Below are 22,864 nucleotides of genomic sequence, written 5' to 3'. Positions count from 1 at the left end.
TTTTGAGCTAGAATTTGATGCATATTTGATAACTTCAAACCTAGGAATGTCATCTAGAAATGTTACTACCCTCGAGGTGGCACCGTTGCCTCGTCCTGCAGGAGTTCACTTCCCTACTCCCGGTATCGTCATGCCAAAAGGCGATCGAAGCAACGGAACAATAGTAATATTATTTCCTTCTTCTAATTGGTTTTATACTACATCTGAATAATTCCTAATTCTACTTACATATAATGTAGGTTATCAACATTATTAGATGGCTTAAATGAGTTGTCGCAGAGCTAGGTGGTACTACTCCTAGAGTGCAAGCCAATGTAGTTGGTCCAATTCTAAGACTACACATCTCTTTTCAAATACCCATTCAAGGAGCACCAAGAGTACCAGGGCAGCCCAAGCTGATGGTTGCAATTGACGCATGGGGTCAAGCATCACCACTTAAGATAACTTATGAAAGGACCGATGTGCCTCCACAGCTAGGATCATGGGTACTTTGTGCCAGACTACTCGTATTTTAAAATAAAGGCGCTTGAGGAGGGAAGCAGTAGTGTGATTATGACTGCTAAGAGGCTATGTCATCTGAATCAACAACATGACATGGTATGGATCTAATCATCCTTTTATCTTTAATTATGTTACATATTTTAAATTTCATAATGTAATTCTCTTCTTTTAGGATATCTATAACCAAACCTTTGCGGCAATAAGCTTTGAAGCGATTCTGGAGCAAGTCGTGGAAAGGTTGGGGTATAGTTACAGCGTTGGATACCCGACACGCACTAGATATTTCACGCTCCAGGCTAAGCTCTCTTTCTACAATGTATCTCAAGCGACGGACACGCCATTGTTTGAGATTTATGGTTGTCCAAATCAGTATCAATCTGAAGCGCTAAAGAGTGTGCTAGTTCATACTCTAACTTATATTGATGACGTTCTAGACTTTAAGATTGTAGATATGAATTATGCTCCATATCTAAGTAAGCTATCCGGACTAAGCCCGTAGTATGCATGAATGTAACATTTGTCTTATGTAATTGAACTTCTCTCTAAGACAAGTAGTGATGTATGAACTTAAGTACTTACTTTTCTTATTTGAATTATTATCAGAAGTGGTTCTCTAAGATCTCAAATGTAATTTATAGATATATAGAACTTTACATGTAATAGCGTATTAGAACTAGTAAAGGAAACAAATACGAAATACGAATATAGAATAAAAAACAAAAAATAAGGAAAGAAAGGAAAAAAACACTAGTACCGCTTGGGATACCAACCGGTACTAATGAGGCAGCCCCCGCGTAGGGCGTGGCAGGCCCCTTAGTACCGGTTGGTATCCCCAACCGGTACTAAAGGGTACCATTTCGATCGGTACTAAAGGACCCCCTTCTAGTACCGATTGACCAGTATCGGTTGCACAACGGTACTAGAGGCGATTTCTCCGGTAGTGAGGGTATCAATCAACAAGGCTGCCCGCCTAGGTGGCTTTCCGCCCGCCCACAGGCCACAGCTAAAGAAGTTTGCACGCCGCCAAGGCTAGGATTTTTCTATCCTAGCCATGTGTAAAAACATGTGTGGCAGCCGCCACTGAAAGTTCATGTGAACGGCCACGCACCTATTAACATGTGGACAGTGCTGCACGCAATACTGGTTTTGCGCGCGAGCGCTCGCAGCGCTTCCAGCGATCAGCACGGGACACGATCATCTAGCATAGGTGGCCCGACATAGTGAGTGGACTCCACAAGTGACGTGATGATCCCAGTATTTCATGCAGACTATTGCGATGACTTTTGCACCAGTGCGACTCTCCACGAAGGTCCAGGTGTGGGGAAAAAAAAAGAATCCGCACGCTCTCCTTGCGTGTGCCAAAGTCCATATGCCTGTGAACAGATGGAATAACTAGAGAAGCGTCGATATGATGTCTCATTTTCCATGTTCAGTGCAGCCGATGTTGGCACTTGGCAATGTTGAACCGCAACATGCTTTTTTTTTCAACATCTAAACACAGTGCACTTAACTTTCGTCTCTAGCTTTTGTCAAATGACTTCACATTCTGTGCTCAGCAGTCAAGAATGTGCTCCTGTGTGGACGGGACTGAATAGTCCTAGGGAAGGGAACGCGTCAGAAAGTGACACACGCTATTCATCCAAAAAGAAAAGAAAAAAAAGCCAAAGTAACTGGGAGAGACGACTCATTTGTCCGTGCCACGCAAACAAGAGACGTGATCAGCACTGCCGGCACCGAAAGATTCTGAACAGTCTGCATACATGAGTGATTTGCACAAATGTGAAGCTAAAGAGCTGTCCATTCTGTTGCTTGATCAGTGTCACGTCAGGAACCTACTCGCAGGCCTGGACCGTCCACACATGTCGCAAAGCGCCAAAGCATGCCCAGCCTGGTTACATCCTAGAAATAGATCCAGGTTACGCGAGTTTGGTTAAAAAAAAACTCGGACGCGAGCCAGGCCGCCAGGGGACCTCATCTCCTCGCTGCCAATTCTGCAGAGCATCTTTACAAATATATGCAGATCGCGCCCAGCCCTGACGGCTAAGGCGGAGCACCAGGTGTAGCCATGTAGGGTGGCTCCTCTCCTGTCATCACAGAGATCTGCAGAGCATCTTCAGAGGCCCTCTTTTTTTTCGCCATTACATTACTGAATAAGTGAAAGAGTAGTTTTGTTTCTACAAAAACCTGGAAGCCAAACAGGGAGCGGCACTAGGGATGATAGGACCTGCTCTTCTGAGAGGGCAGAAAAAATATTATCAACATAGGTTGCTGTGGGTTCTTTGATCAGTTTACAACAAAATCGTGTGTGAAATTTTACAACAGATAAAAGACAACACTAACATATACGCCGCACCTATCAAACGATATGCTACATACATTAGAAGAAGCGTAAATACAAGGTAAGTGGGTCTACTTGAAGAAAAGGCCCTTCTTTCTTCCTCTTCTCCTCTCAACAGCCTGCGAAGGTCAGATGTTGAGTGTCAGTGTTGAAACAACAGGCAAATGTGCATGCTAAAGGAGCAACACACCAGTCAACATTTATGTGGTAAATGTACTCTAAATTGTAGAGGAACGAATCCTCCAAAAACATGTTCAAGAAAAACACACAAATTTGTTTTTGTATGTTTGTAGGCATTAAGCAAGACACCGCTATAACAGGCTGGACATGTTGCTAGCCAACAAAACTATTGGTCATGCTGCAGGCTCTACGGGACCAAACACGATCAGCACAAGGCAACAAAGCAATGGATATGGTGACCAAATCAAAAGGCCAGGCCATTTAAGCACATAGAACATCAAAAGTGCTAACAGTACACAAGCAAAGCAGTACATCAAATCATATGCAACACATCATCGAGTGCCAATAGTTTCACAGTTAACTAGTAAAGTTTAGAGGAATGTGCCATCAAACATGGCAACATGCTAATAATAGTGGCAATTTGTGGCTGTGTTCTCAAGGAGGTTTGTGCGTGGTGTTGATGCATTTGTAAGCGCTCGTGTTCTACAAGAAAAAAAAAAGAAGTTTTGAGACTTTGAGGTTGTAAAGTGCAGTGTTATAGCTCAGTGCTCAAAATGAATGGAGGTCAAACTTCAAGGATGATAATGGACTTTTCTTATCATCAAATATTACTAAGTTATGGCGAAAGGGCCTCTAACCTAGTAGTTAGAGCACCTAAGTAGCATCCAGCAGGCCTAGGTTCGACTCCTTGTGGGAGCGAATTAAACTGGTCTGGAATAAAAAAATTATAAAAAAAATAGGTAGGGGCTTCCCCTGCTGACTTCGGTCAAAAAAAGAATATTACTAAGTTATGGGTTTGAATAAAGTTGGTTCACAAGCTCGTGATACCCACTTATTATTGTTGAATGAAGAATAGATTAAAAAGGAATGCTAATATGCTGTCTTGTACAAGAGATAGTTCGTACCATATTTTTGAACAACCTTAATACTAGAACAATAGTATCCCGCAACCTGCAAAGTTAAAACATGAAACAGGATAAGCAGTAAATGATTTGTGCTCAACAGTCAGCACTTTAGCACAAAATTATTGTTACGTAAAGCATAAAGGGATTATCTAGTGGAGTATTCTGAGAGCCAAGGAACTTCAAATGAAATTTCCAGAACCTAATCAAAAGGGAGGTATAGGGTCCTAGGCTGCTATACTTTCAATAGTACTAGACATGGAAAGAGGAATTTCAATGTTGCTATTTGAAGAAGTGATGATTCATGCAGTTACTTTTGGTTAAAACAGTAGCAGAGATTGCTGCTGCTAATATATTTAGCCATTTAGGAATGTCCAAAAACTGTACTGCTCCAATGAATCAAACAGAAGCCTCATTAGTACTCACAGTGTATTTTCTGCTGGCTTCAGATTATAATCAACACCATCAGCAGATATAATCAAAAACTCTGTTTGACGCCCATGTGGAATCTGAATCTGAACGAGGACATAAGGTGTTACAAGATTTGTTATAAACTGCACTTCATAAACATACAATATACAGGCACAGGTTAATTCAAATATGTGAAAATGAAAGCAGTTTCAAAGACGGTTGAAAGGGAAAAAAAGGTGACAAAGTAGAAACTTCAAATGCAAAACAGAAATGTGTTAACTTTTCTCCTAAGAAACAGTGCAATGTGACACCGGTTAAAATAAATTTAATTATGAAGTCAAAACAAAAGCACAAGAAAATGCAGCATTCTGTTTCCTGAAATGTAGTATGCTAAAGAGTAGGGACATACAGCAGTTGCTTGCTGAAATTTCTCAGTGATAACAACACCACGCTGACCAATACATTTAATGCTGTAGCCCTCTCTCTTTATTGCTAAAACAGCTGGTTCCCACATGTCTAAAAATCTGACCTGCTGTTGGAGAATTTGAAACTTCAGACAGTTGCATGACATCAGAAGAAAGTAACAAGAATGCTTTTGATATGTGGATGAGTAACTGCAAATGACAGAGATCATACAGGCTGTTGGACTTGGACTTCATAGGTCACGTGCCCAATTTCAAGAGTTTTCTTAATAAGCTCCTTCGTTTCAGGATCTGCATCAAAGATGGTTACTCAAATGTGGAAACAAATTATCCAATGCTGCTACCACATATCTAGGTACTTCATCCAAAATTACAAGGCGTGCACAGGGGCGTAGCCAGGAATCCCCTTTTTTCATTGTTAGGGGGGGAGGGGGCGGGGGGCAGCAGTGCTAAGTTTGCTCAAGATTTGATCAAATTCAAAATTTGTAGTGGAAAAATCCAAACCATAGGGGGCCTGGCCCCTGGGCGTGCATACATTTCAAAATTCAAACTTTATAACTTTTGGCCAACAATTAACAGTACATAAGTCAAGTGATACAAAACTGGTACCACTAGATTCGTATTTGAATATACATTCCTTTGATTATTGATTCTGTAACTAGAAGCAATACTAATAGAGAATTTTTTTTTTCTCAAATTCAGCTTAAAAGATCATGCCAAGTCAGGTCACACCATATAAAATGGACACTGGGTGCATCAATTATTGCACATATTGGTTTACTTGAACAATAGTACAGAAATAACAGTGTTCCTGGGAATTAAGGAAATACAAGGAGATTAAACAGTCGCTTTGGCCACTCTTCAAACTTGCCCACAGGCCCAAATACCATTTGTTTGTTATAGTTCAACACAGATCAACTGCATCAGCCCATTGGCTTAGTATACATAAGCTTTGCTAGCATTAGACCGAGCACCAAAATATTTGCCTTCTACTGAAGTTGAATAAAAAATGAAAGAGCTAAGGAAGCGCCGCATTATATCAGGTATTTGTGCCATCTCATGAGCACCCAACAAAGCAAAATGCATCATTGAAGCTTAGAACATGTGAACCCTGCTGCCCCAGTTCTTTCAGTTTGCACTTTGTTTGAGAAAAACTGAAGTGTAAATGAAAATAACATAATCACAATTCATGTTTCCCAAAACTCACCACATGATATTTTTCCTTGCTCGTTAGCATAAACCTTGATAAATTCCCCCTGCAACAGCAAATAGAAGATTTCCAGAAAAAATAACAGTAGAAGTTATTGAAGGAAATCAATTTTCTAATTTCTGCAAAGCATTTAACTTGCATCCTACCTTAACTCATTTGACAAAGTATATTGGTGATTGTGATGAAATAAACTTTACAAAACTTTTGACAGAAAATCTAGTAACCCAGTTATTCAAATGCCAGTATGATTCTGTAACATTAACTGAAACTTTCACTGCATCCCTTGAGTTATGACATAAATAAAAGGGGTGTTGGATTCCACATCATGTTTTGCCACATCCAGCATGCAGCTCGCCACAAGATCCGGTGCTTTTCTATTCATTTTCACGCCGCAAGTGAGGTGGCGATTTTTGGAGCCTAAGCTGTGGAGCCACCACATCTATGGCGTGGAAAATGATGGCCAGGAACCAAGCAGGCCCAAAGTTTCTCAGCTAACGAACTCGACTTAGTTTCTAAGTAATATTTTCCAGAAACAGGGTTCCACATGAAAACAAAATTCTTCCCATGAAATTTTTTCACAGTACCAAAATGTAAAAGGCAAGTCTTTTGGCTTGACAAGTGGACCATTGACGGTGCTAGATGAGAAAATAAACTAAAACTAAATTGAGGACAAGAAAAACAATTCCAACCTTGACAGACAGGTCCAGTTGTTAAAAAAATGATAAGGACATCCATTGCTCAGCAGAAAGAAATTGCACATCAAATATTGTCCGAAATTATTAGTGCATTCTGCCATAAAGTGTGAATGAGAAAGGAAAATAATGGTATCAGCAGTTCACTATTGACTACAATGGCAAAAGTGATCAGAGTGCCCTGCTGACCTATCATCAGATCTGGGACCTAACAAACAAAGTAGAAAAGGGAGGCAGCTCTGATTTTTAAAGGGTAGATGTCATGATATTTTCTCATTTATGCCCTTACTTGGATTAGTGGGGATTAAGAACTGAAATTGCAAAGTATGGTCCCTATCTCCAACACTTGCCTCCTAGAATTATTTTTGGAAATTTCTTGTGATATTTGGACTCTATTGCCAACATTCAGAAATCAACATGGAACTTGAATTTGCTTCACACCATATAAGAATGCTAATCAGTTAGTGCTATCAGTCATGAGACTTTAAAAGGTAAACGAAAAATCTAGCCCCAAAATTCCCTAATGTTTGGAAAGAAGTACAGCATTGTAGTATAAAGATCATTCATGCCAGATCTCTGCAGACTAGTGCGTAGCATCACCAAGGCAGGTGCCAAACACCCTGCAGACCTTTGGGCACCTATTTTACCATGATAGTTGTTTCTTTTCTTTAAGTTTAAATGGTTGTTCCTAGCATCGTAGCATATATATAACTGCAGCCAGTGGCCTGCAAGACCTTAACAAGACTCGCGTTGTAAAACTCTGTTTTCCTCTTCCTAACACAAAGATATGCACCTCTCCTGCATATTCTCGAAAAAGAAAGACAACCACATGACAAAAAAAGTACCTTTCTTTTCCTATCATCTAGGGGCTGGACTTCAATGGCTAGTAAAGTGTCCACATCATCGGCTGTAACAACATAGCTAGGCTGCCTTGCTCCTACATCAACAAAAATAAAACTAAAATCAACTTTATCGAGACATCATGACATCCTAGTTAAAGTAACAAGATAACAGAGCATAAGCTCACTTATTGTGTATCAGCACAAAAAAGAGGAAGGTACCTCAAAAAAAAGAGAGAGAGGAAAGAGAAAGGGTACCTTCTATGAAATTTACGGAGCCATCTTCTAAATGGCGTACCCACTGCAGATACAAATAATTTGCAAGTGAAACGATGTTGAAAGTTTGTAACTCACAACTTAAGTGATGAGTTAGAAAATTTATTTGACTGTTCAGAATGTGGATCGACAAGAACTCAAAGCACACCTCAAAATTACAAGTTGTGGTACCATTGATGGGGTAACCGCTTGCTAGAAGTTCTCGTCCCGGAAAAGGTTCACCTGTGATTCGAAGCCCTTCTATACCTGGCAATGGATCATCATCTGCAGCTGCATATTCAACCAGGCATCTATCAATATTATAAGACGAATGTAGTGTTAAACAATATGAACTTAATTCAATAGTAATTACCTTCAGAGAAAGAAGAACCAGGCTCCTCAAGAACTGTAGGAAGATAAGGATATGAAGGGTTTGCATCCTCAAGACCAGATGCCAAATTAGGTGAGTCCCCAGGACCCCATCGAGTAGAAGGTTCTTGGGTGTTTTGGGATTCAGCGCTCTCTGAACCATCCAGTACATCATTTCTACTAAGACCCTTGAATGGTGGGTTTTGACTCGGGGTCTCGTGAAACCGGACAGCATGAGAATCACCTTGAGATACTTGAGCAGAAACATCTGTCCTAAATTGGCTTCTGAAAAACATAAAAATTCATATTATATTAAGCATTCTAATCATAATATAATAGTTTTTTTTCCCTCGCGCATCGCAGAAGAGTTGCGTGTCATTTCATTAAAGAAGAAGAGAGATCAAGCACAACACTACTCCAGACCACACAGAAAACATAAAACATTCGCGCCACTGAAAGGAAAGGGAACCCTAGACTATCACGCAAGTAGACCCTGGAGATCCTTGGCACCAGCAGCACACCAAAACATGCCTTGACCTGTCACAGCCCTTACAACATCAGCCACATCAGGGTTGACACCAATAAAAACAAAGTAGTTCCTGTATTTCCAATTTCTCCAAGCAACTATGATGACCAATGAATTAAACCCCTTCTTGAGTTGCTTCTTGACCTATTTCAAATCCTTGCACCACCATTCAACATCAAGTTGACTTATCGTGTCTCGCTGCGGAGCCATGGCCTGCAAGCCAACTTGATGTAGGATAACAAACCGAAGTTGTCTAGCAACCACACATGAGATCAATATATGTTGCGGACGTGCTCATAGCGTGATGGTATGCCCGTACGTTGAGACGGCGCCCGCCCGGGATCGAACCCTGGTGCCGCAGATCACTGCGCCCATCTCCTGTGCAACGGTGTGGAAGGGTCCCATGCTGCCATGAAGCAGCGCTGGTTGAAGTTCCCGCCCGGCCTGCTTCGATGGGCTAAGACTAATTCAGGGGGGGGACGTCTCCCCCCCTGGACGAGTTTTTTTTTTAGATCAACATACGTTGGATAGCTTCCTCATCTTGGTCGCAGCGAGGGCAAGCAAGAGGATGTGGCAAAGCCTTTTTGGCCAGTCTATCCACTGTCCAAAGAGGGTAAATATAATAGATATTTTATATTACAACTATCCAAAATGGTTTCCTAAATTATCCATAAGAACAGTTAATGTTTAACAAAATAGTGAAACAAGAACATGAGGGGGGGGGGGGGATTTTGCTAACAATAGCGTCTGTTATTCATGAAATGTTCATGGTTGAGCATGACCAAGAAATGACAAACTGGTGGAGAACCAAAAGTTAGTTGGGTACATTATTTTAATGATACCTTAAAGAGACATACTATAACTACCTGCTCGAAAGAGAGTTCCCTCCCATGTCATCTTGTTCAGCATTTCTTGTAGGAACCTCACTTGGAGTAACATGATGGTTTTTGTTACCGAATGCACCCCAATCACTTCTAGCTTGAACTGGGGAAGACATTGGTGATTGAACGTGAGGATATGGTGTCTGGGGAACAATATCAAAGCTGCTTTTGCTCTGACAAAGTAAAGGTACAAGAAGCATGTGAGTGGGATCATGTCTTGAAAGAGTAATGGACAAATGAGCATATACTAAAGATTCATACTGTAGTCACCAATACTTTTCCAGCAGGAGGATCAGTAGGTACAGGATGGCTGGTATTATTCGACAATTCAGTATGCCATGGAGTAATTTGGTACCGCGACTCCCTTAATTTCTCCTGCACCATCCAAGTTTGCATACAAGGCAACTTCAAAGTTCTGTAAGAAAAATATCAGCAGTAAGCTCTGAAAGCATGACAGCTCACTACTGATTGTGGTATGACATGTTGTGGAGAAAGTAAATGCATATTTTCGGTTGCTTAGTGTGGATTACCTCAATAACAATAAGTTGCTCCTGCATATGCCTAAACAAAACCTACAGGGGAAAGGAGCACACATTTAACAAATAGTTAGCTCAGATGCTGGCTTCCATTGAATTAGGTACGATGTAGAAGCAATTTGATCACAGGTTATAAATGTTAATTGAGTTCAGGTTGCTTTTTGTCCATAATTAACGTTGGCATTTTATGTTTGTCGATTACTCTGTACAAGGAAAATAAATGTATAGCACTTAATTGTTTCTGCTTTTAAACTGATTCTACCTTGCAATCCAATAATAAAGTAATAAATAGTTCACGTGCATGTTAAATGACAGCACCCTTGCCATAATGCAAGAAAACAGAGCATACCTTCAGATTACCAACAATTGATTGGGCATCGAGAACAGAGGGCTGGAGATTATCATACTCAGACAGAAGAGGCAGCAAAGAAGATATGAAAGTCGATCTTTCTTGTTGGGCTGCCTGGAAAGTAGCATGAGTAAAACTGAGTATCCTTTCAATATTTTACTGCTAAATCCAAAAAATGAGCAGTGAGAACACAATGACATAAACTGGCACTTTTACTATCAAGAGAAGGTAAACTTATATTAGCATTATAACACCCAGCTCCACCCTGCTACCACTTGTAAGACCCCGTGCCCAAAACACGATTATAGCCTAATCCACCAACAGGGCGAGCCTCATATGTGTAGCACCTCTATTTTGTACTTGCTTTGTGTAAAAGAGTTAACGCACATGTTTGGAACGGGAGGGCTTATAAGCTGGCCCCAACTTATCTAAACTTTCCATATGGGACTAATCACACTAAGACCTGGGGCCACATGGGCCAACATTATTACTAATGGTCTGGGGTATTGCAAAAAAAAAAATCATATGAAACGACTGAAGCACAAAGTATGAACGTAGAAGCCAAATCTAGCTCTAGAACCTAGTTAATGGACGCAAGATCATGGCAAATGAGTTATCCTACCTAATGCACTTATGAAGTAATTACAGAAGTACGAACAAAATTGTTCAGCAGAAATCATTTGGCACTCAGTCTACCTTAAGTACTTACTACAGACAATACAAAGAATCCTTGCATCAAGGAGCTAGAAGAAATTTGCATTTTCGTAACTATCTTCAGCTATTGCAATAAAGACTTGGCTATATATATAAAAAAAGAATGTGTCGCATTCCGGCTTTGAATTTCAACCAGTTCCATGGTACAAACTCAAGTATGCACTGAAATTGAACATTGATAACATCAAGTTTATACAGAAAAAATAATTAGATTTTTACTAAAATGGTTATAGTAAAACCAGCCACAAACTTGATATGATTCCAACAGTGAGAGACTGTGAGTGCAGACAAAGATATAATATACATCAACCATTCCCATGATATTCATGAAAGCTACCTGCAATGCATATGTTAGACGGATATTCTCCTCAATAATATCTTGCCTGTACAACAAAGCTTTTGATGCTGCATCAACTAAATCTTGCTGCTGCTGATCAAATGCCTGAAAACAATTCTATTATGTTAAGATGATAAACTCACTCCAAGGAACGATTGACTTGTGACATAATAAACATCTTACCATGCGCATATAGGCGATACGTTTCTCCAACGTGTATTTCTCACTAAGTATTTGTGCTTCCTGTCAGGAGTTGTTTGTGGTCAATGGAAGATAGAAAAGGAAAAATACAGTAGATGTGACCTTTCTGTGCAAAAATATGATTACTTTCACAGAGTAATCAGCGAGATGCTTCTTTAATCGTGCAATCTCTTCTTCACCTTCTTTGACCTTAACAGTAAGGTCCTGTGCAGGAACTATCTTCGTTAGAAACAGCAGATAATCAGTATGCATATGATGCTGTACAAACTAACTTACCTGCTTCCAGGATATGTTTGAGTTCATATCTGAAACTGGCAGTAACCTGGAATCATAATCTCCATCTTTTCTGTGCCTGTAAGGAAAGGATTTTTCTTTTTATAACTAAAATAATACAAGGCAGAATTATAGGTGACTTAAGTGTGCCAAGTTACCTATTGGGAGAAAGGGACCGAGATGAAGGAGTGGAGAACTGTGATGGACCACCATTATCCACAGCAGTCTGTTCACCTAATGACCTTTTAAATCCTCCATTAACCTGAGGACTGTCAAGGTATTTCTGTTTCATGCTTTCCTGAGTCAGATGCTCTCCGCTTCCAAAACTTCCATTCTGAGGATAGATAGAGGTAGTTTGGGGATTTATTGAAAAGCCGTTATCAAATGACTTTGGGCCATCCATTTTATTAGCAACAGAATTGCGTTCTTGGCCTACTCCACTTGAAGAACTTTGGGATGTAGCATCTTCCCTCTGAAACCAAATAAAAGTAAGCACCTTCCAGATCAAAAGATTGATGCCCACAAATATGACGGGGAAGTATAATTCTAGCTGTTACATGTTAAGCAAGAGTTGTGTTTTTTCATAATGACTTCACGAGACAAGTTGAACTGATTACAGTACAGAGTACAGACCAATAGCTTTCAAATTAATGTACCTGTTGGCAGTGTTTGAAAATAGAAACATAAACCATACAGAAAGCTCTAGTCAATGAAAGTACCATATCCAAAATTTTGCAGTGAATAAAACATCTCGATTGTGTTAATCCTTTAAGCAAAAAATTGCATGCCGTGGTATCATGGTTTTGCCATTTCAGTAAAAGAGAACAGGGGCGGAAAGGCGTTTCAAGATACATGATAATACCAACCACAGATCCAGTTGAATTTTGCTCCACTGGAACTTGCTGGATTTCACCCTAAGCTTAACAATTTTCAGTAGCAGCGCAGGTACATGTCATGCTTAAATTTTAATACGATGGAAACAGCACCGTGTGAAGAACAACATGCCTCTGGTGATGCTAAAACTCTGCACGAATGAAACAGAAATAGACCTACCATCCTCTGCAACTGCTGTGTTTTTCGCAACAGCTCCTCCTTAAGGCGGTTATTCTCTTCCAACTGAAATGGAATAGAAACACACAAAAATTCAAAATCGGCCCTTACATATTACTGCCCCACAACCACCATTATCGCTCCGCATGAAGCTGTCGCCACAATAAACGAACCGAAGCAGCCGCGGGAAGCGACGGAATTCGAACAGACGTGCACGCAGGGGAAGCGAAGAAAGCGGGGCGGGGTTACCTGGCTCCGGATGGTGGCGTCGGCGCCCTCGACGGCGCGCATGACGCTGAGGAGGTAATCGGCGCTGGGCGCTCCGGCGGCCGCGGCGCCCTGGTCCGCCGGGTCGGAGATGGATGCCGCCGCGAGGCCGTCGGCGAGGCGGTCCATTGGCAGGCGGTCGGGGGCAGCGTAGGGTTCGGGGTGCGGAGAGGCTCTCGTCTTCTAGTCGGTACTCCACTCTGCTTTCGCCGGTAGAATTGCGCGGAAGGAACCGAAGCCCCGGAAGAGGTGGCCGACTCGACGCGACCCGCGGGGCGGCGGGAGCGGTGCTGCCGCGTGAGGCGGAAGCGGAACGGGTTCGAAGTGTGGAATCGCCGTGGTTATTAATTTTCCGAAAAGAAATGTGGAATTGGTCAGCCGCCGGTGAGGGGGCGGCCGCGGGGGGTCACGGGTGCCGCGCGGAAGAAGGGAATTGGTGAAAACGACGGGGAGGAGAGGGGAGGCGAGGGGAAGAGAGACGGGGTAGGTAGGTGGGCGCGGGCGCGGCGGAGGTGGTGACGCCACCGCCATGGATTCATCATGATGACGAATTCAATCGATGTGATGAATAGCTTTCATTCGATGCGCCCGTGGCAGTGTGGGGATGAGGGAATGATGGTCGTGCTGCAAGTCTCCACCCTCCGTCCGTTCTCGCTTCCAAACGTAATCGACTTTTACCAAGGATATATAAAAATATATTAATATTTGATACATAATTAGTATTATTAGATACATAGTTGAATTTATTTACATAATAAATTTATTTAAAAATATAAGTATTGCTAATATTTTTTACAAATGTAATCGAGCTTAAAAATATTTAACGAGCATGTTTCCCACGCCACCCTATATTATATATTAAAGGATAAAGAGAGTAGTCTACTGCCACCTCGCTGCACTTTTGGTGGTCTTCGCTTTGGTCAGTCAACACGCTCCACCGTAAGTCGTCATCGAGGTCAACTCACAAAGAATTCCTCGTCAAGTACAATGATCTAATCAGACCTGTCGTGGAAATCTTATGAGTACTGACAGTTGGTTCTATCGTTTAGCTATATACTTGCCATTACCATTTTTCTAATATCGGTCGTACTCGTATTGGGCAAGCATTCCATTTGCTACTGAATTTTGATAGTAATCTCTCCTGTTGGCTAAATAGATCATCTCGCTGTCCATATTAAGCTGAGAACGTATTTGATGGAAATCATATAGCCCGTGCAACCTTGAAAACTCTGAATCAATGCTACAAGATGCAAATCCAATGGATAGGGTTAGAGATGAGGTTATTTTGCACTTAACCGCCCGCGCGGCCAGCAATGCAAAATTGTTTTTTCACGAATCCCCGCTGCCCCTTCCATCCAACCCCCCCCCCTCCCTGCTGACTCCATCGTGAGTCGCCACCCATGAATCGCGATTCGCCGCCGCCCGTGGCCCTCTGCCGGCCTGGTGAGGGCTCCGCCGCCTAGTGAGGGCGTCGCCGCCCCTTCGCCTCTTGCCGCCCCTCATGGCACGTCGGGCAATCCGTAAGCAACCCTCTCCCAAACCATTGTTCCCCTCATCTCAGGCGAGCCTAGGATTGAGGATCCCCAACGCTGAGTTGATGTCGATTTGCGTGAACTTTTCCCATCCATGATCCCATTGGGCACAACTCACACTATTTTGTTGTTTTGTATTTTATAGAAGCAGTCGATTCAGTGCTACCAGTGTTTATTTCATTTCTCAGCCAAGTTGGTTAGCAATGCCTTATCTGGCATCAATGCAATCATGGATTACAGTAGGATCTTTAAATAAGTTTTGGATGTCAATGCCAATATCTCAAAATAAGGGGCATGGGAATGATTGGTTTGTGTGAGATCTGTCGAGGATGGTGGCCATTGCTCGATTGCAAGCATGCTATTTTCAGGTGACAAATAGTACTTGTGGTGTCCACTCTCTTGACCAGCGTGTGAGCTCCAGGTAAGGGATTTTTAGAATTATTCAGATTGGAGATAGAAGGGCAGCTCGAAGTTGTTGCCTTGTTATGGCTGGCTCGGTGAATCCAAAGAAGCAAGGCAATTGAATCAGAGGACGAATTCTAGTTTGAATTGAGACAGCACTGCATTCGAAATATATGTGCAACTGTAAAGTCAACTTCTGTGTAATCTGAATGTACTCTGTGTAATCTTTATAATGCCATCTGTGTAATGCCTGACTTCTGATTATGTGGGTGGTATCAATATACAGCAATATGTACTAACTTTTATGTAAGGATGTAAATGCAATGACATTTATGCAAATGCACTGATTATAGCACACTAAAAATTGCATGTTGCAGATTATAGCACACTGGCTACACGACGAAATCAAAATGATTATATCAAAATGATTATATCAACAACAAAATGATTAAATTAAAATGATTATATCAAATACACGAACTTGAAATATCAGCGCACTAGCTACACTTGAAACACTAGCTCAAAATGATTATATCAAAGTGTTTACAAGAAGCATTCCAAAAGGTCTTAAAAGGTTACACAAACTTAAAATATTAGCACACTGTCTATATTTGAAACACTAGCTCAAAATGATTATATCAAAGTATTTACAAGAAGCATTCCGAAAGGTCTTAAAAGGTTACACGAACTTGAAATATCGGCCAATAACATTGTTTGGGCAATTGTGTGCATCATGATCCCCTACTTGCTTACATTTTCCACACGTCCGTTTACTTTTACCCTTGCTTCCAGCCTTCATCTCCTTGCTCTTCTTAATTCTTTTGCATCTCCCTTTCAACTTGATATCATTTAGTGGATCTATATCGACTTCATTTGGAATTTTACTATCAAGGAATCATACTCATCCTGTTTATTAACTCTCGTAGTAGGTGTGATCTTTTGAAGAGGTTCTACTAGATTGTATAAACTAGAAAATAAAAAGTCCATCCCTTATTCAGAGTTCTTGGCCATTTGGATAAGATCTTCAAACTTGTTGCGTGAATCTGAAATCTTTTTCCGCATTGCCACCTCCATATGATCTTCAGGCTTTTCATCTAGTAGGTTACCTTTTTCATCAAAGAATAGTTCCCTGTAAAATTGAAGATCTGATCAAGACTGTTGTACAAAACAGGCATAGAAAAAAAATCATACAATACACACATTTTATATCTTTTCTCCCATCTCTTCATAATATAAATCGATGGTATCTCATTTTACTTCTCGACTCTAACCACTTGTATGATATGACGGCACGGGATGCCATAGGACTCATATAATTTACAGGAGCACCTACCAAACATGTTTGACTTGTTCAACCGAACCACTCACTCTTTTCCAGATAGACTGCAGATGGTGATAATTTTTATATTTTCACACTCTGTAATACCTTGAATAACGCAATGGTCACTTGCAGCTATGATTTGTTCCTGAAAATTACTGAAAACTTCATGTGTATATATCACACTACATTGCTTCTCAATGGCCCATTGTGTCATCAATTTAGGAGGGGTGTGAAGACTTGCATTGTCGGCTTTCAACTCCTCTTGGCACTGGAGCTCGCCGGCAAGGAGAGTTGTGCGCCAAGCATGCCATCGAGGGTGCCAGGGGAAGGTGTACACCCCATCCCTATCGACCACCACGGAGCAGTTAGAGGGAATGAAGATGGAGCTGAAAGATGGGGGACACGGCGCTGCTGGGGAGGAAGAGCAGATGACAGAGGAAGATGAAGGGACGACGAGGAGGACTTTGAGGATGCGCTCTTCGACGAACAACTACGGGAACAGGAGCACACCTCCATTGCAGGACGACATAACTAGGTAACTCAATCCTCACCAATTTTAGCTAGTGATTCTTCTTATCCCTCAGTGGAGAGAGTGCAATCTGTTCGATGTAATGCCGAAGTGGATGTTCCACGGGTTAGAGGTCGTTTGGGGGGAGCTTGTAAAGGGACCATTGTCCTTGTTGCTAGACCTCGTCGACGGTGATTAACATTGGCATCAAAGCCTTCATGTTCAGTGAAGCTTGATAAGAGCCTAGATGTACAAGTTGAGGATAATGAAAATAGACCAAATGCTATTTCAGACAGTAAAGAGATTGACAATCTGAAAGTGCAAAGCTACAGAAAGTCATCAGACCCGCTGCTTGGGCTAAGGAAGATAGGGAATGGTTCCCGCTTCTAGCCATTAGCAAATGAGGTAAGCTCAGAAGATGGGCTTGAGGATGATAGATCACTTGATCATGGTGAAGATGACAGTTATGTTGAAAAGGATGACAAGAAAGCTCATCTAATTCCAAAGGGAGGTGACACACTGATGATGGAGGGAGTGACAATCCCTAGTATTAAGAATTATAAAATCAAAATTTCTAGTAAAGCTAAAGAGAAAGATAGTGGCAAAACAAAGAGTGATGATAAGAAAGTTAAAACATGGAAAGGACCATTGCCAAAGAGAGATCAAGCACCAAAAATGTCACTAGGGGACATGTGGCTGAAAGATCTTAGGGTATCTGTTTCACCAAAAGATAAATTATGTCTGAATTCATTCTTGGAAGGTGAATTGAAATTCTTACAAATTGATGAAATTTCTATTGAGGGTAGCCCAAGTGTAAAGATTGTAGGGGAATTTGAATTTCAAAGCGAATAGGAGTTTAAACTTCATGGCCCAATAACTTGGGTCGGCTATACATATTTTGTTCATGTGGGAAAGCGTTATGTGTTCCAATGCATTGATAGCTAGGGACAATTCCTTAAAAATAGAGGGAAATCTAAGGGTCACAGCATTTATGGTTATCATAGAATACAAAGAGGTGCGTCGAGTGGAAGGAGAAAAGGAAGGCAGGAGGACAAGAGAGATAAAAGGGCTGTCGCACAGGACCTGTCCAACACCCAGAATAACCTTTCAACTACTGAAAGGAAAAGGGAGAAGGGAGTGCCAACAGGAGAGAACGACAAGATGATTATAGGATATAACGCAAGAGGAGCAACAAGATTCAAGGAAAGATATGGCAACCGTGCTTTCTATGAGCGCCCACTAGATGGGGAGGCAAAGCAGGATATGGAGTAGGCCGGCACATGGGAGGTGGACGGAAGATGGGGAAGGAGGCCAACAGCAGTGGTACAAAGGAGGATGAGGACTTTGGAAGAGGCTTTCAATTAACAAACCAGATCCAGTACTTTACTAGGAAGGATAGAGATTGGCAGCGTTCAGGGTATGGAGTTTGGAGAGGTGTTAATCCAAGGGAGGCCATGAGAGGGCGTGGTGGAGGACACAGGTGGCAAGAAAGGTCTCAAGGAATTGCTGTACAGAAGGGAGAGGATAGGGAAAAGTTGGGAGGGAGATATGGGAAAGAGAAGATAACATCAAACGACACTGAACAGAAAAAAAATCTGGAGACAAGGAAGTGATGGATATAACTATGACTGAAGCAGAGGGGGAGGAAGAAAAGAAAGAGGAGGAAGCAAAAATGGGAATCAAATGCTCGAGATGTATAAAGAAGGGTCATGTGGCTGCGCGATGTACCAATGTGGTGTACTGTGTCATTTGTAACAGCAATGATCATGTCAATCACAAATGCCCAATGCTCAAGCAGCCAAGAACAGTAGCCTATGCAGTGGGATATGCAGTTCAAGGATTGGGATTTTATCATATACCACACCTACCCTTGCCTAGGGCAAAGAAGGAATCCAAGATGGTTTGATAAGAATTGAACAGCTAATAAAGGAGCAAATTGTAAACCAACTTCAGAGACTCTATCCTAGAAAATGGAAGTGGGAACTGGAAGCCCATGAAGACAACACATTCATCACCAAGTTCCCTTTAAAAACTGAACTTCAGAGAGCTATTGCTTTTAGAGGGGCAGATGTGAAGGAGGAAGGAGTGCAAATAGGGATCAGACTCCAGTTTGAGACTTAGCATGAGAAGGAGGAAAGATTTTTACTTCCAAAGGTGCGGGTGAGGGTAAATGGAATGAGAAAATCCCTAAGAGAGTATATGAACTTATGGGTTGTGGGGTCAATGCTAGGATCAACACAGACAGTGGATATGAAAATGACTAGGGAGAATGATTTTGGGAGGATAAATGTGGTAGTTCTCAATCCTCTGCTCATTCCCCCTCACTTGGATGTGGTGATTGGAGATCACTACTTTGAACTAGAGTTCGAAGTAGAAAAGATGGGGACTGATGAGAATGGAGAGAAAGTGGTGGTTGAATGGAAGGGGGATGCAGATGAAGAAAGGGATGGTGATGCAAGTGAAGAGGATCACATGCAAGATGATCCTGAGTCAGATAGGGAAGCAAAAATAAGAAAAAGCAGCAGGGAAGATAGCGAAAAGGAAAGAAAAAAGGAAGGGAGTCAGCAGACAGATCAGGAGATGAATAATCTGAATGTACTAAAGGAGAAGGTTCAGAACATGAGTGAGGAGAAGTTCAGGGTGTTTCTCAAAGATAGGGCTGAGGAGATAATGGATAAAGTAGTTGATAGGACACTGAACGACCTGGCAGCCAGTATAATGGAAGAGGAAAATGAAATTATAAGAACCGTCAGCAATGGGGAGGAGAAAGAGGGAGGGAAGGAATTTCAGAAGGTGGCGGCAATCCCTGAGAAGTTAATCACACCATCTAGGGCTAGTCCAAGGTTGGCTCAAGCAAGTGATGAACACATATTAGCAAAGACTGAAAAAATAGCAGCCAGAAAGAATCTAGAACATACTGAAGGTAACCTTTCTAAATGTTGCTCCCTTTTTATTCCTGTTTCTAAGGTTGTTTGCAATATTAAACAGTTAGGAGTTAACTTGGGGGAGGGAGAAAAAAGAAGAATTGGCCAGAGAGATCTTAACCTCAGAGGTTGGACCTTTTGGCCAAGTAGAGGAGGGGGATAAGCAGAGTGAGATATACTTAGAAAGTGATGAAGAAGAGGAAGATTTAGAAGAAATAGAAAGCAAAGCTATTAAGTATCTGTGCGGGGAACTTCTAGAGGAAGTCTTTGATGATGATAGTTTTCATCTAGAAGAGGATACTAAATTAGGAAAATACAAGTCTTGTGCTAAGTCATAAAGAAGAAAGGCTTGTAAAATAAAATTTCCTTTATATAATAGCAAAATTGTATCCAAATGAAAGGAACCTTCTGGAATAGCAGAGATCTTAATGACTTTGCTAAAACACGTTTTCTAGCAGATACAGTTTAAAGAGTAGAACTTAGCTTTCATTGCTCTTTTAGAAACAGGAAGAAGAGATTTTACCCTATCCACACTAAATAATTATTTGGGGGGTAGAAACTTCATATGGCATTGGACACAACCCCATGGGAGATCTGGGGGGATTCTCCTAGGAATAGATTTGGATGAGCTTGATATTGGGAGTATTGCTGAAGGTGACTTCTTTGTTAAGTTTAGATTAAGAACTAGGAAAGATAACTTCCATTTTGTACTGGTTATTGTTTATGGAGCAGCATAGGCAGAGTACAAGGAGGCTTTCTAGTAGAACTAGTGCAGTCTTGTAGCAAAGAAAATTTGCCAATAGTGCTGGGAGGATATTTTAACGTAATTAGGAACTCAAGTGAGAAGAATAATGATAGGTATGATGAAAAATGACCTTTTCTCTTTAATGCTATCATAGATAGTTTAAATCTAAGAGAAATTGAGATGTCAGGGAGGAAATATACTTGGACTAATTCTTTAAGAACGCTAACATATGAGAGATTGGATAGAGTGTTGGTTAGCACAGAGTGGGAACAACAATTCCCCCTAGCCACAGTTCAGGCTTTAAGTAGAGAGATCTCAAACCATACACCATTACTTTTGAATACGGGTCAGGATAATGGAAACAGGAGACAGCCATGGTTTAAGTTTGAATTGGGGTGGCTCTTAAGGGAAGATTTTTATGATTTAGTGTGTGATGTCTGGAACAAAGAAAAAAAGAGTTCCACCGCCATGCAAAAATGGCAGAATAAGATCAGGAGATTAAGTCAGTTCCTGAGATGATGGGAAAAAACATGAATAGGGCATATAAAAAAGAAAAATAGAAGTTATTTAGAAAAGCTAATGAGTTGGATAAAAAGGCAGAATCACAGCTGCTAAGTCAGCAAGAATGTGACTTAAAGCAAAGTATTCATGCCAGGCTAATACAACTCCTAAGAGAAGAAGAAATCAAATGGTACCAAAGAGCAAAAAGTACTAGAATTTTAAAGGGAGACAACAACACAAACTATTTCCATATGATAGCCAATGGAAAGCATCGGGAAACTAGAATTTTCCATCTTGAACACGAAGAGGGGATAATTGAAGGGCATGACAATCTTAAAAATACATATCAAAGTATTACAAAATCTCGTTTGGATCCCAATCGACAAATAATTGATCTATGAATGAATACTTGACAGAGGATATTCCTCAGGTAACAAGAGAACAAAATGACAAGTTTACAAAAAAAGAGGTAAGGGATGCCATTTTTCAAATGAAACACAACAAAGCTCCGGGTCTGATGGATTCCCAATTGAGTTTTACAAAGTTTTTTGAGCATTATCAAAGATGATCTAATGGCCATGTTTGATCAGTTCCATAATAGCAGACTACCTCTACACAGCTTAAATTTTGGAATTATAACTCTAATTCCAAAGCTCAAGAAAGTTAAAATGATCCAGCAATATAGACCAATCTGTATGTTGAATGTTAGTTTCAAAATCTTTACAAAGATGATTGCTAACATACACATATTGGTAGCCAATAAAATTGTTAGTCCACCACAGACAATCTATTTGCCTAGGAGATATATAATAGAAGGAGTGGTTATCCTGCATGAAACAATGCATGAATTGCATAGGAAAAAATAGGATGGGATTATTCTCAAACTGGATTTTGAGAAAGCCTTCGATAAGGTTAACTGGTCATTCTTACAACAGGTTCTAAGAATGAAAGGTTTCTCACATAGATGGTATAGTTGGATTGAAACCATAGTTAATGGAGGAAGTGTAGGAGTTAAAGTGAATGATGATATAGGACACTTCTTTCAAACAAAAAAAGGGTTGAGACGGGGGATCCTCTATCCCCTGTCTTATTCAATTTGGTGGCTGATATGTTAACAGTTCTAATTTTGAGAACTAGAGAAAAAGAGCAAATTAAGGGACTAGTGCCCCATCTAGTTGACGGAGGATTATCTATCCTCCAATATGTTGATGATACAATACTCTTCATGGAAAATAATATAGAATAGGCCAAACATTTGAAATTGGTACTAGGTACCTTTGAAAAGGTTTCTGGTCTTAAGATTAATTTCCATAAGAGTGAGTTATACTGCTTTGGAGAAGCAAAAGATAAAGTGAGAGAATATGTACAGATTTTTGGGTGTAAGGAAGGTTCTCTACCTTTTAAATATCTTGGTATCCCAATAAACCAGCAGAGAATCTCAAACAAGGATTGGAACGTGGTTGAAGAGAGATTTCAGAAAAAAATGGCAAGTTGGAAGAGTAAACTACTGTGAGTAGGTGGCAGGCTAGTACTAATAAACTTAGTTCTATCCAGTTTACCAATATTTATGATGTCCTTTTTCAGAATACCTAAAGGTGTTCTAAAGAGATTGGGACTGTTACAGATCTAGATTTTTTTGGCAATGTGATGAGCAGAAGAAGAAATATAGATTAGCTAA

General features: G+C 40.9%; 1 protein-coding gene across 3 annotated transcripts; it reads right to left on the bottom strand.

Annotated features, from left to right (window-relative positions):
* Window positions 1–2,716: 2,716 nt before the first annotated feature.
* LOC117856620 (uncharacterized) lies at window positions 2,717–13,746 on the bottom strand. Of its 3 annotated transcripts, none has more exons than XM_034738956.2 (21): window positions 13,236–13,746; window positions 12,990–13,052; window positions 12,095–12,408; window positions 11,940–12,015; window positions 11,790–11,867; window positions 11,646–11,705; window positions 11,463–11,567; window positions 10,412–10,525; window positions 10,057–10,098; window positions 9,797–9,901; window positions 9,512–9,699; window positions 8,124–8,404; window positions 7,920–8,041; window positions 7,754–7,796; window positions 7,502–7,593; window positions 5,962–6,010; window positions 4,969–5,045; window positions 4,742–4,864; window positions 4,348–4,436; window positions 3,925–3,970; window positions 2,717–2,958 (listed from the first exon to the last, which is right to left on the bottom strand). In XM_034738956.2, the coding sequence occupies exons 1-21, from the start codon at window positions 13,380–13,382 to the stop codon at window positions 2,911–2,913; spliced, it is 2,262 nt and encodes a 753-aa protein (XP_034594847.1). In that variant the 5' UTR covers window positions 13,383–13,746; the 3' UTR covers window positions 2,717–2,910. The 3 variants fall into 3 exon arrangements, with proteins under 3 accessions (XP_034594847.1, XP_034594848.1, XP_034594845.1); XM_034738957.2 differs by having other exon boundaries at window positions 9,803–9,901; XM_034738954.2 differs by having other exon boundaries at window positions 9,788–9,901; window positions 13,236–13,744.
* Window positions 13,747–22,864: the final 9,118 nt, after the last annotated feature.

The sequence above is a fragment of the Setaria viridis genome, chromosome 5, assembly GCF_005286985.2.
Source record: "Setaria viridis chromosome 5, Setaria_viridis_v4.0, whole genome shotgun sequence".
Classification (NCBI taxonomy): Eukaryota; Viridiplantae; Streptophyta; class Magnoliopsida; order Poales; family Poaceae; genus Setaria; species Setaria viridis.
This window is presented reverse-complemented; position numbering and strand designations above follow the sequence as displayed.